Source organism: Lycium ferocissimum, chromosome 4 (assembly GCF_029784015.1).
Source record: "Lycium ferocissimum isolate CSIRO_LF1 chromosome 4, AGI_CSIRO_Lferr_CH_V1, whole genome shotgun sequence".
Classification (NCBI taxonomy): domain Eukaryota; kingdom Viridiplantae; phylum Streptophyta; class Magnoliopsida; order Solanales; family Solanaceae; genus Lycium; species Lycium ferocissimum.
In genome coordinates, this window is record NC_081345.1 from 48,050,846 (window position 1) to 48,064,963 (window position 14,118).

The 14,118-nt window shown below is 30.1% G+C and overlaps 1 protein-coding gene across 7 annotated transcripts in view; it reads left to right on the plus strand.

Moving 5' to 3' along the window:
• Positions 1–14,118, plus strand: part of LOC132053392 (external alternative NAD(P)H-ubiquinone oxidoreductase B1, mitochondrial) — a 56,837-nt gene that overhangs the window by 32,981 nt on the left and 9,738 nt on the right. Inside the window, exons 2-5 of one of the 7 annotated variants that reach the window (XM_059445401.1) lie at positions 6,317–6,373; positions 11,597–11,879; positions 12,454–12,660; positions 13,383–13,633. The exons of 2 other annotated variants lie outside the window; for them this stretch is intronic. In XM_059445401.1, coding sequence (XP_059301384.1) covers positions 6,317–6,373; positions 11,597–11,879; positions 12,454–12,660; positions 13,383–13,633 — 798 coding nt within the window. Of the gene's footprint in view, positions 1–6,140; positions 6,374–11,596; positions 11,880–12,453; positions 12,661–13,382; positions 13,634–14,118 lie in introns of those variants that run through there. 4 more of the 7 variants (XM_059445400.1, XM_059445402.1, XM_059445405.1 and 1 more) reach the window with 4 other exon arrangements.

The following is a 14,118-nucleotide window of genomic DNA, read 5'->3' on the forward strand; positions in this document are numbered from 1 at the left end:
AATTTTGACTTGTTAATAACTATTAACTTGAGACGCCTATTAAGAAGCTAAAAGTTGAATTCAAAAGAAGTGACAACTACTAAATGAAATCACAATTACTTTATTTTATATTTATAACATCATTTAAAAGTAGTATCAGAGCTTATTTTATGTCAAACTTAGCTCTGATATCATTTTTATTTTTATTTTACTTACGTATTTTAGCAAATTAAAAAGTTTTATTGCTTCCGTCTAATATAAAAAAGACATATGTAAACTTATAAATTCAAAAATATATATTTATAAAACAAAATTTATAAAATGAGTTTTGTGATTTATAAAAGTCGACCAAAAGAGAGGAGCTGTCGTTTGGAGGGTGTCGGCTGGGCTGCTTAAAGAAATTGAGCCCAAACAACCACAACTCAAATATTCAGTAGAGGAGAAATGCAGCCCAATATCAAAATTTGCTAACGTAGCATCTCAGCCACACAAAATTGACAAAATCATATCAGATGTACGATCAAATATCTTTGATCAACAAGGACAAATCACTTTGAATTACATTGTAAGGGAATAAAATTAGTTATAGGCTAGGCAATAGAATTTGGACAAAATTGTATAAAGTAATTTGGTACTTGATTTGTTTAAGTTTGGTAATCAATTCAGTGAAAGAAAAAATGAAAAAACTGGTTTTCACTATAGGGGCGCACCTAGACTCGAACTCGGAACCTAAAGGTTCTAAACGCGGGCCTTGACCGATTTTGCTGCAATAGCATTCGTCATTTCTTGGAACACATATTTATTTAGCTGCCTTTTTGAATAGAGCAAAATGGTAAAATAAATTACTTTTCAATATTTAATAGGAAATTCAATGCAAAATATAGGTTTGTTGCACTCTAATAAAATTAGGTATAGGCTAGCCAATAGAATTTGGACAAAATTGTATAGGATTAAATATTATTCTTTTATTTTATTTCTAAGCATTGGTGCTTTTCTCTTTTAATGAAATACACAGAAATTTGCAATCTCAATATCTACATATAATGGAGGGAATTTTTTTTTCTAAATAATCATTGTTAATTTCTCGAAATCTGGTCTTAAATATTATTGATTATTTTTTTAAATAACCTCCCAGAAATAACATTGTATGTGTGAACTTCTATTCAAAAATTAAACTCTAATTGCAATATCATTTTTTTCTTTTGATAAATGCTAAAAGTATATATGATTAAAATTGAATAGAATTATGGGCAAAGGTGCAAATATACCCCTCAACTTTGTTGTTTAAAGCAGATATACCTCTCGTTACAAAAGTGGTATATATATAACCCTGTCATTACAAAATGTTGCAAATATATCCCTACCGTTACAAAATAGTGCAAATATATCCTTTTTTGCTAACAGGTTTTTTTACAAAAAATCATTTTGGTTATTTTTTACTTAAAAATATGCCACGTGACTTTAAAAAAAAGACTACCTATTTTTTTTAGTAGACATATTTTTCTAAAGCCACATGGTAATTTTTTTTCTGGTGTGTCTGGTCTGGTTCGTTTAAAAAAATATCTCCGTGACTTTAAAAAAATAATTCTACTAATTTTTTAAATGAACTAGACCCGATCCACCCTGATCAAATTTGGTCTTGTCAAACTTGCAATTGAATAGTTGGTCAAATATTTTTTAGAGAAATAGTCCATTTGATCAAATATTTTTTTTAGAGAAATAGTCCATTTTAAATTTTCAGTAAAAGAAATAGTCAAAGCAAAATTTTTAAGTTCTTATTTATTTTTATGTTTCTAGCTAAGCATTTTAATTAGGGAAGGAAAAATGTTGAATTTAATATTGCATTTTTAGTTTACGATTAAAATAAGAAAGTGTCCACTTGTTAAGGAATAAAGTAGTGTCATGCCCCGAACCATGGCCTGGGCGAAACACGACACTCGGTGCCTTACTGCATCTGATCGAGTGAACCATATGGCTTGCTGATTCATCATGAGGCATGTATGAGCGGAATATAACATGGAAACATGATGGGCATCAATAAAACATGATAAGTCATAATATTTAATAAGTTGCTTGTTTAAAAGAGAGTGCGGAAGTATCATAACTGAGCCAAAAGCTGGCTATTCTACTCTGAGTATCTGACATGACATAACTGACTGACTAGTCTATGAAACCTCTAGTCATGAGTCTGAACTGCTAAAACATACTAGGGACAAGGCTCTTAGCATACCTTTAATGCATAGATGACATAAAGTAAACAATTGCCTAAACCCCAAAGGAGATGGGGCTCACTGGTGATCTTGGTTAAATTAGTTGTCTCAACTACTATCAATTTATTAATTATCCCTCATATTTATCTCAACAAACCAGGACTCATACACCTGCTTTACTAAGTTCATGCTTAACCCTTTTTTGACTTAGACAACTAATTTAACCAAGATCACTATTACTTTAATACGATGGGGTCCATAGTAAAGTTTACAAGTTATTTTCTGATGTAATTGAAAGCAAAGAGGGAAGATTTCGTGAGACTCTGTTTGACAAACGAGTCGATTATTCAAGACGTTTTGTCGTTGTCTGTTAAAATTATTTTTTATGTATATAATGTAGATGTTGAGTCTCCTTCACTTCTTTGTATGTTTACTTCATCATATTTTGAACCCCATAAATTAAAATCTTGATTCTGTCATTAGCCGGTATATTATTGGATCAAATGTATTCCTACCGTTATGCTATTCGGCTAATTTATCCCTTCTTCTAGCAAATTTTTAAAAATCACCCTCAGTCCTAACAGTAATCCACAATCTTCCAAGAACAAAATCGCGCAGAGAGGCAACATAGCACATTTTTCAGTTGCATATTTGTTCTGTAACTCCCATCCCCATAAAAAGACAAAGGTTAAATAAAACATCTTCAGGTAAAAAATAAATTATTATCCCAATTGAGAACAAATGTGCAACTGAAAAATGTGTTATGTTGCTTCTCTCTGCACGATTTTGTTCTTGGAAGATTGTGGGTTACTGTTGTGACTTAGGACTGAGACGGAATCAGGATTTTAACTAAGGAGGTTCGAAATATGAAGTAAACATATAAAAAAGTAAAGCAAAGTTAACATCTATTATATACATATAAAAACTATTTCAATCTTGTATATATAATGTAATTTTTTGCCGAAAAACCTCTTGCACCTGTGTGGTGTGGCTTACGCCGATGATAACTGAGGGTAAGTATAACGAATATCCAAGATAAAGGGATAAATTTGGACCTTTTCCCATTCAAATATTCATAAATGAGAAATAAGGAAATCCAAATACAATCCAAATTAATCCAAGTTGAAGTTGAAATTTTGTGCAGATTTCAGAGACAAGCGCTGACTTGAAATTAAAATATGAATCACGTTCCCAAATCCTATGGCCAAACGCCTAGCAAGATCTATTTATTTTGAAGGTGTTCTAGTCACAAATGTTTTTTGAAAAAAGTATTTATTTTAGTTTGGCTAATCAATTTGAAAAGAGTATCTATCAATATTAGAGCAACAACTTGTGTTTAGTCAAAGTTAAATTACTTTTTTCAATACTTTTTTTCGGTAAAAGCTTAGCCATTTGTTTTTTCGAAAATCTATTTTTGAAAAGTAACCATTTCGTTTGGCTAATCAATTTGAAAAGAGTTTTATCAATATTAGAGCAAAAAACTTGAGCTTGGTTACTTTTTCAACTTCTGAAATACAACTTGTACTACTTAAAAACACCTTCTTTTTTTTTCCGTAAAAGCTTAGCCAAACACCTTAACTCTTTAAAATAAGCACTTAAAAATAAATAAACTAATCACTTTTGATTTTCCAGAAGTTTGGCCAAATAGGTTAAAATTCTCACCTGAATTTCATTTGCTACTTGTTCTATTTAAATATTCTCATCACTATTTATTTCCTCGCTCACGTCAAGTATGAAATCTTCAAAGTAAAAAGCACATTAATCAGAATATTCAGACAGAATATATATCTCCTTGATGTAGACATGTTCATTCTTCTTTCTTTTCCTTTCGTAATCTTTGATGTTAAAAGGTCAAAGCATGGTTAGTACTTTCAGACAAAAAATAATGTATCCGTAATATTTATTTTCATCGGTAATTTTAATTAATTATCACTTACTCATATAAATCATAAATTAGTTTGCATGTATTCTACCTTAATTTATTGGATTATCACAGTGAATTAATGTAATTCGTGTAAATATTATGTGCAGGTCAGTTTCCGGTACAATTTTTTTTGGTTTTCCACCCGGTGTCCAGTATCCGCATTGGAGCCCCGACTATATCCGGATTCCCACAGCATGGGGCCCCAATCGGGGGGAAACGCTCCCTACAAAGGATTTTTCATACTCAGGACTCGAACCTGAGACCTCTGATTAAGGGAGGAACAGCCCTATTCGCTGCACCACATCCTTTGGTGGTAGTTGCCGATACAGTTACTACAGTAGAATACTAAACTTATCAATAAAAGAAATGGTGCCCAAAAACAATAGATTATTTGACAGCTTAAAGTATAACACCTTTGTTTCTTCCTCTTAACTAATACAAAAGAATATAAATTTTAATATCAGTGCAAATTTAAATCGTCAAATTAAGGTATAAGAAACTTTCACATGGAGTCATTAATTCCCTGTCATTTTCAAGATCTAGTTTTATCATTTATGCCATGACATAGAGGACGTTGAATTTCAACAAAAAAAATAAATCGAAATACAAAACAGAAATTAAACAAATTCAAATGCAAAACAGTCCCCACAAATTTATTTCCATTCCCACTCCTTGTTTCTTTCTTCTCAGAGTCATTAGCCTAACAAGAAGAAAACTTCGTGATTTTCATTAACAATATGACAGACAAAATTCAATTCTTTAAATAATTAACTTTGGCTGGGAAATATTGTGCATCCATTCAAGTCTTAGATCGTCTAATCTCATCTCATCTAATAAAATAATACGAAATTCACTTAATGGGATAGTATAATCGTACTTAAGGTAATCGGATTGTATAAGTACTACTGTCACGACTCAAATTCTTGACACGTATTGTCTGCTTTGGGTCTAGAATCGCACCGATTAGTCTTTCGGGCTATGCCACATTGAGCCTCAAAAATGTGTGTATCATGTGAACTTGAAATTGAGCATCACAATAACGGAAGGTATATATAGACAATATTCAAAACTAGGGGGTGAATTTGACCCTTTTCCCTATTTGAATTGATTCTTACGTGTCTTCAAGAGAATAATTAAGTGGCTACGTTACAATCTGAACATAGTTTTCACAAGTTCAACCTCTCATTACTTGAAGTTTTCTTACATACATATTTTATAATTAGGAATCTTATGAACGCCTGCTATAATAAGTAATGACGCAAGCTTAATGTAATGAACCTTCTTAATTAACCACTTATTGACTCCACTCATATAGTTAATAATCTTCTTCATCTATTAATTATGTGTTTTTTTATACGACTACTTACACAATTTGGACAAGGCAATATATAACTAAGAACGGCTGCTAGATAAACTTTCTATCCCGTTGTTTCATTTTATACGTCTTAATTAATTTGACAGAATATAAAATTTAAGAATGTAAAGAAGATTTTTGGATGTTCTGGTCTTAAAACTAAACAAATGTTTTATGTATAATATTTCTTAAATTTTGTCATCTTAAATATATCATGTCATTTCTATAAGAGAGTGTCACTATTGGATAAAATAAAAATGTTTAGATTAAAAAAATTATTTTTAAAACAAACTAAATAGAAAAAAAGGCCCATAAATTAAAACGGGAAGTATTAAAATAGTGGTTCTAAAATATTTCACACGTAGACTATCGTGACATGTTTTAAAACCACAAACAATATGACATGTTCAAGACCATAAATTTAATTGTTTTTCTTTTATAAACTCTGTCTCAAATCAAGTTATAGCCTAAAATAAAACTAGGAAATATTAAAAATTAGCACTTCTAAGATGTGTCACATGTAAACGTAAAGATAAGCTCTCCATTTGGGTACATCTGAATTAAAAAAGAAAAACAGGATTAAAAAAAGAAGACTAGGATAAACCAATTACCAAATCCCAATGTTTGGACCAAAAAAGAGTTGACACGTTTATTGTTTATGTTGTCAGACACAGACTGTACCATTTCTCGACAACTCAGTTAAACTTTCTGTTCACTTTACACTCTTTTTGTTTCCTTACTCATTTCATACATAACTAAGATTTGACAGAAATATTGAGAAATTTTCTATCTTTGTACAATTTTGGTAAGTGGAAAAAGAAAGAAGATGAGGGGTTTCACATATTTAAGCAAAGCTCTTCATAGCCATTCTACTTATTCAAGACTTTTGGTTCTCTGTTCTGTCAGGTTATTCATTTTGATCTCTTCATTTCTTTCCAAATTTTGTGTTTGTATTTTTTTTTTTCTTGCTGAATTTTCACTTACTTCTTGTTCTTTATGTAAAATATAACATGGTTTTGAACCAAATGATCCCTAAGAGTTTATTCACTTAACACTCCTTTGTTTCATTACTCATTTCATCCATAGCTTAAATCAAGATTTGGTAGAAAATTTGAGAAAGTTTTAATCTTTTGAACAATTTTGATAAGAGAGAAAAAAAAAAAAAAAAAAAAAGGAAAATGAGGGGTTTCACATATGTAAGCAAGCTCTTCATAGCCATTCATCTTATTCTAGGCTTATATTCTCATTCCTTCATTTCTGTTGAAAATTTAGTGAAGTTTTTTTTTTTTGGTTTTTGTTGCTGATTTTTCACTTACTTAGTTGTTCTTTGTACTTACTTAGTTGTTCTTTGTGTAATACTACCCAATGTTGTTATCTGTATTTGATTTCCATTTTTTCTTCTTCTCTTCCTTTTGGGGTTCTTGATTTTGTACTGAAAGTAGAATTTATGAATTTCTTTTGATACTTAGCATATTATCCTCTTTTTCTACCTTTGCCTTGAAGTTTGTCATACAAGTTGGATGACCCTCTACCCTTAAGATTCAATGATACTAATGAAAGGAATTCTTTTTATGTTAAGTATCAAAATAAATAGACAAAAGCAGTGTATAATAAGCATTTTGACAAGTCTTTCTTTTATAAAGGAGACATCTATTGATATCCTGCTGTGAACTTTGGTGATTATTTAGTATACTAGTTTAGCTATGTATATGTCTATAAATATATACATATATGTGTATATATATATATATATATATATATATATATATATATATATATATATATATATATATATATATATATATATATTACTATATTATATAAGAGCAAATGTGAGGACTTTTGTAGTCCTCACAATAATTTCCCAATTTTTTAAAAACTTTTTAATTAATTACTTTTATGTCCTAATCTTATTTATTTAAGTCAATTTTTTTTTTTTGTTTTTAAAGTCTACTTTTTAAAATTTATCGAGCTGGGACTTTTGTAGTCCTCACAATAATTTTCAAATTTTTTAAAACTTTTTAATTAATTACTTTTAGGTCCTAATCTTATTTATTTAAGTCAATTTTTTTGTTTTTGTTTTTAAAGTCTACTTTTCAAAAGCTATCGAACCTCCTACCTCATTTTTCACGTTCTTTGATTTTACGATTGGTGCTCGATATCCGCATTTGAGCCCAATTAATCCAGATAATTTCGCATCGCATCGCGCCTATTCGGGGGGAGCGCTTCCTCCAAAGATTTTTTTCCATATCTATGTTCGAACCCCTAATCCACGATTAAGAGAGAGCAGCTCCATCTGCTGCACAAGTTAAATTATGTATTTGTCTTAAAAGTTCATTAACTATGTATAGATTATTTATTTAGAACTAAATAACTTCAGAAAATTAGGATACATAAGTTATAATGTCAAATTCTGGTTCCAAATTTGATTTGAATTAAATAATTTCATCAAAATGGAAGTTAAAATATTAAAGGAGTGGAATGAAAATTTTGCTTTCATATAACTACCCACTTGTGACTACAATGATATATATATGGTTGTTGTTGTTGTTGTTGTACACTTGTACTAGCACAAATTATATTTCTTTAGTTAAAATATCTACTTTTATATCTTGAGTCCCGGGCCTCACATAACTAGTATATATATATATATATATATATATATATATGTAATTGATATCCTGCTGTGAACTTTGGTGATTATTTAGTATACTAGTTTAGCTATGTATATGTCTATAAATATATATGTATATATATACATATATGTGTATATACACACATACCTATGCATATGTGTATATATATATATATATCATATATACATTACTATATTATATAAGAGCAAATGTGAGGACTTTTGTAGTCCTCACAATAATTTCCCAATTTTTTAAAAACTTTTTAATTAATTACTTTTATGTCCTAATCTTATTTATTTAAGTCAATTTTTTTGTTTTTTGTTTTTAAAGTCTACTTTCAAAAGCTATCGAACCTGAGAACTTTTGTAGTCCTCACAATAATTTTCAAATTTTTTTAAAACTTTTTAATTAATTACTTTTAGGTCCTAATCTTATTTATTTAAGTCAATTTTTTTATTTTTGTTTTTAAAGTCTACTTTTCAAAAGCTATCGAACCTCCTACCTCATTTTTCACGTTCTTTGATTTTCTGATTGGTGCTCGATATCCGCATTTGAGCCCAATTAATCCAGATAATTCGCACTGCATCGCGCCTATTCGGGGGAGCGCTTCCTCCAAAGATTTTTTTCCATATCCATGTTCGAACCCCTAATCCCTGATTAAGAGAGGAGCGACTCCATCTACCGCACAAGTTAAATTATGTATTTGTCTTAAAAGTTCATTAACTATGTATAGATTATTTATTTAGAACTAAATAACTTGGAAAATTAGGATACATAAGTTATAATGTCAAATTTCGGTTCCAAATTTGATTTGAATTAAATAATTTCATCAAAATGGAAGTTATGACATATATATACATCTTAAGGAGAAATATTTACGAAACGTGACGATAGTTTTATATTTACAAAACATAACATTACAAATCCTATACAAAACATGCTTTATATTTAAAAAAAAAAAAAAAAAAAAAAAAATATTTTTTTAAAAAATATTTTTTTATTTTTTTTAAAAAAATATATTTTTTTAAATTTATTTTTATTTTTTAAAAAAATTAATATATTTTTTTTGCTCAAAAACTTATGTATGAAATGTGTATATCTCGCTCAAGACTTAAAAAGTTTGCTCAAAATTTAGTGTATGAAAAATGTATGAAATGTGTATATCTCGTTCAAGGCTTAAAAAATTCGCTCAAAATTGTGTGTATGAAAACAATATGAAATTTGTATCTTGCTCATGTCTTAAAATTTCGCTCACATTTTCATGTATAAAGTTCATGTTAGATTTACGTAAAATTAATACAACTACAACAACATTGTATATAATTTTGATACAACATTCAAGACTTAAAATAATCGCTCAAATTTTTGTGTATGAAATGTGTATATCTTGCTCAAGGCTTAAAAGTTCGCTCAAATTTTATGTATGAAGAACGTATGAAATGTGTATATCTTGATCAAGGCTTAAACATTATGCTTAAAATTTTATGCATGAGAATGGTATGAAATGTATATATCTTCCTCAAGACTTAGAATTTCATTCACATTGTTTGTATATAAATTTCATATTAGGTTTACGGAAAATTAATACAACTACAACAACATTGTAACAATTTTCATACAATATTCAAGGCTTAAAGTTTTCGCTCAAAATTTTGTATATGAAAATTATATTAAAAATTTTGCTCACACATACACATTTCATACAACTTTCATACACAGAAATATGAGGTAATTTTTTAATCCATTGAGCAAAAAAAAAAAAATTAATATTTAAAAAAATATATATAATTTTTTTTTTTTTAAAATAAAATTTTTTTTTTTATAAAAAATATATATATTTTCTGAAAAAAAATAAAAAAACGAAAAATATATGAAAATCCGTCATGTTTTGTAATATATCGTTATGTTTTGTAAATAAGGAAAACTATCGTTACGTTTCGTAAATATTTCTCCTTAACATGTATATATACGTAGTTTGAGTGGAATGAAAATTTTGCTTTCATATAACTACCCACTTGTGGGACTACAATGGGTATATGGTGGTTGTTGTTGTTGTTGTATACTTGTACTAACACAAATTATATTTCTTTAGTTAAAATATACTTTTATATCATATATGTAGATATATATACATATTGTATACATATATATATCATATATGTATACATATATGATATATTTGGGCGATATGGGATATAGACGGGCCTCACATATATGTAGATATATAACTAGTATATGTATATATATAGACACATATGTATACATATATATGTATATATAGACATATATGTATACATATGTGTATATATATCTACATATATGTATACAGATATGTGTATATATATATACACATATCTGTATACATATATGTAGATATATATACATATATGTATACATATATATATCATATATGTATACATATATATATCATATATGTATACATATATATATCATATATGTATACATATGTGTATATATATATATATACATGCATTCCCTTAATCCCATGCTGATTTATCCAATTTCCCAACAAAAGAAAGTTGAACAAATGGTTACATTACAGGCAATTAATTGTTCAGATGATCATTTGTTGTTAAGACTCCATATGTTCGTTTAAATAGTGTGAAGTTATAAATAACAATGTAAACTCTCGGAGGTCATTCTTTTTAAAAAATTTGTGGATTATAACTCAAGTAAATTGGATGCTCTAAAAAGAAAAATTGTATTCTATGCATTCAAAAGTGGGAATAGATTTGTTTTACGAGCCATGCTTGACAAAATCATGACAAATAACGACTTCTTTTAAGAAGTCAGATGTGAACTGGTTTGTCTTTGAAAACTTCTGTCTCTTGACTAAAGAGAGATAATTAGTTCTCTTGTTTATCTTGTATTCTAGAAAGATGCCTCTTAAGTTGTATAAGGGAGATACGAAAGTAGGGGATTTGCCTTCTGGGTCGAGCTCGTCGCACATGGCTTGCCTAGTGCAGGTTATCTCTCCTGTGTGGCTTGCGAGCTATTGTACAGGAGCGGGGTTTACCCGGTGTCAAGACCCAAAGGGTAGCGGCTGTGGGTTCCCTTGTCATAAAAAAAAAAAGAAAAAAAAAGTTGTATAAGGGAGATATGTTTATCGAGATCACAGTGGGGACCAATGCATTAAAAGTCGAACCTCTGTATAACAGCCATCCTTTATTAAAACATTTCACTATGACAACCATATCTTTTGTGGAACCGATCTTTCATGTTATGTTATATTATATGTTCTCTATAACAACATTTTCTTTATATAGCAGCCAATAAATACCAAAACAAACAATGCTGCTACAGAGAGGTTTGATTGTATAAGCAGTTTTGACCTGCAAAATTATAATCTATGCTAGGACTCAAGCATTGACACTTAAGAAATGAAATAGTGTGGTTCCCTTAAAGACTGATCTTTTTCTCCCATATTTGATAGAGGATTTAGCTACTTATACTTTTCTGGTGGTTGTGACAGTACTGGAGGTCTATTGGTATATGCAGAATCGAACGTAGAGAGTGGAAAACAAATTGTTGAAAAGAATCAATCAGAACCAGAGAAGAAGAAGAAGAGAATAGTGGTGCTTGGAACAGGATGGGCTGCTACCAGTTTCCTAAAAGATCTTGATATTTCTTCCTATGATGTTAAGGTGGTTTCGCCGCGAAATTATTTCGCGTTTACACCACTGTTACCTAGTATCACATGTGGAACAGTTGAGCCACGAAGCATCGTAGAGCCCGTTCGGAACATAATAAAGAAGGTAAGACAAGCTTTAATTAGGAACTTGTTTTGGGTGTCCAACACAAACGACTTGGAGCCAATCTGGATCTCATAAAATTTATAATTTGGGCTTTTTCTATTTTTGGCCCGTGGAATGAAATTAATTACAGGCGCTAGCAAAAATATACAAAATTTATACAATGATTATGTATATTTATGTATATTATATGTATATTTTGTGTATACAATATGTATATTATATGTATATTTATACTTAATATACAAAACCTATACATTTGCTGGCTATTATTCTTTTGAGCGGTCCAAAAATGTAATTATCCCTTATAATTTTATGTTGTACTCACACGATTTGGTATTACTGATTATAGCTTTCTGCACTGCTGCTTAGAAAGATTCTTTTGCACCCTCAATGCTTCCTGTTTTGCTTGTTTTTTTATTGTTCTGTTTTTGTTTGTTCTAACTTGGTATGAAGCATTTAACATTTAGCATATGCTAAGTTTATCCAAGATTTGGCTTGTTTCTTTTAATTGTTTATTTTCCTTTGATGAATCTTCTGCCTCTTCCTGCTTAATTTTTGTTATTTGGTCTGGCAGAGAAGTGGAAAAATTCATTTTTGGGAAGCAGAATGTCTAAAGATTGATTTAGAAAACAACAAAGTATTTTGCCGTTCTGGTATCAATGATAATCTGGCGGGACATAATGATTTCTCCCTACAATATGACTATTTGTTCATAGCAGTAGGAGCTCAAGTAAATACTTTTAACACTCCAGGTGTTATGGAACATTGCCACTTTCTGAAGGTAGGATTCTCTTCCATTGACTTATAGCCTGTTTGGTGAAGCTTCCAAAATCTGCTTATTATGAAAAGTCTTTTTTGTCAAAAATGTTTCTTGGCAAAGTACTTGTAGAGATTAGTAGTTTGTGTTTGGCTAATTAGTTTGAAAAAAACTTTTGCCAATATTAGAGCACCAATTTGTGCTTGACCAAGGTTCCAAAAGCGTTTATGAGGAAAAGCTATTTTTTTCAACTGCTGCTACTATTCAAAAACACTTACTCCCTCCGTCTCAATTTATGCGAAGGTGTTTGACTGGGCATGGAGTTTAAGTATAATAAGAAGATTTTAGAAACTTGTGGTACCCTAAACAATAGTTACTTGTATGGCTATAAATCATCCCATTAAGGGAAAAGTGGAAAGTTTAGAGTTAAATTGTTATTAAATATATAATGGTGTCATTCTTTTTTGGACTGATTAAAAAGAAAAGAGTGTCATATAAATTGAGACGGATGGCATATCTTTTTCCTAAAAGCTTGGTCAAACACCTCAAATCTTTGAAATAAGCCCTTTTGGCTTACCAGAAACTTGGCCAAACAGGCTATTAGCCGGGGATGCATGATATTTCTGCCTCTGCAAGGGAGGTGTTTTTATGCATTCTGAACCTGATCTGATTGTGATATATCATATTTTCTCAAGGTTCTAAATTTTCGTTTATGTGAAAATAAATGAATCGTGTCTCTCGTGCAGGAAGTGGAAGATGCTCAAAGGATACGGAGGACAGTAATAGATTGTTTTGAGAAAGCTGTCATTCCCGGCCAAAGTGAAGAAGAGCGAAGGATCAACCTCCATTTTGTTATAGTTGGAGGGGGTCCCACTGGAGTGGAATTTGCTTCCGAGCTATATGACTTTGTTCATGAGGACTTAGTAAAAATATATCCTTCAGTTAAGGATTTTGTGAAGATAACACTTATCCAGTCCGGAGATCATATCCTGAATACGTAAGATGCACCCTTCCTAGATTGACTTTACCACTGCTTTTAATGCATGCTACATCCTTTTTGGTGTCAATGTGATGTTGAAAAATTTGAGAGCAAGGAAGATTAGAGAGGTGTAAAGAGAGCCAAATTCACACGATTCCTTATTGTGGGTATCCCTTTATTATACATCATATACACTTCCAAATAAAGTGTATTTTCTTTCTTGCGACAACTAGACACACATGTGGCTTTTCATTCGTGGAGTTGCAAAACTCATAAACGTTATTGTTCTAGAGGGTTGTAATGTTAACTATTTTACTTTTATTTATAGCAATTTACCCCCCTAGACAGTGTGTCTAGCGGCCCTTTTATTAATAATAACAACTAATCGTCAAAAGTGAGAAGTATAAACAAGAGGGGCTAGACCTTACCTTACCAATCCGCATAAGGTAACGACCCTCTACTAATTAACAAAAATGCAAATAATAAGAGCTAGAGAGAACTAG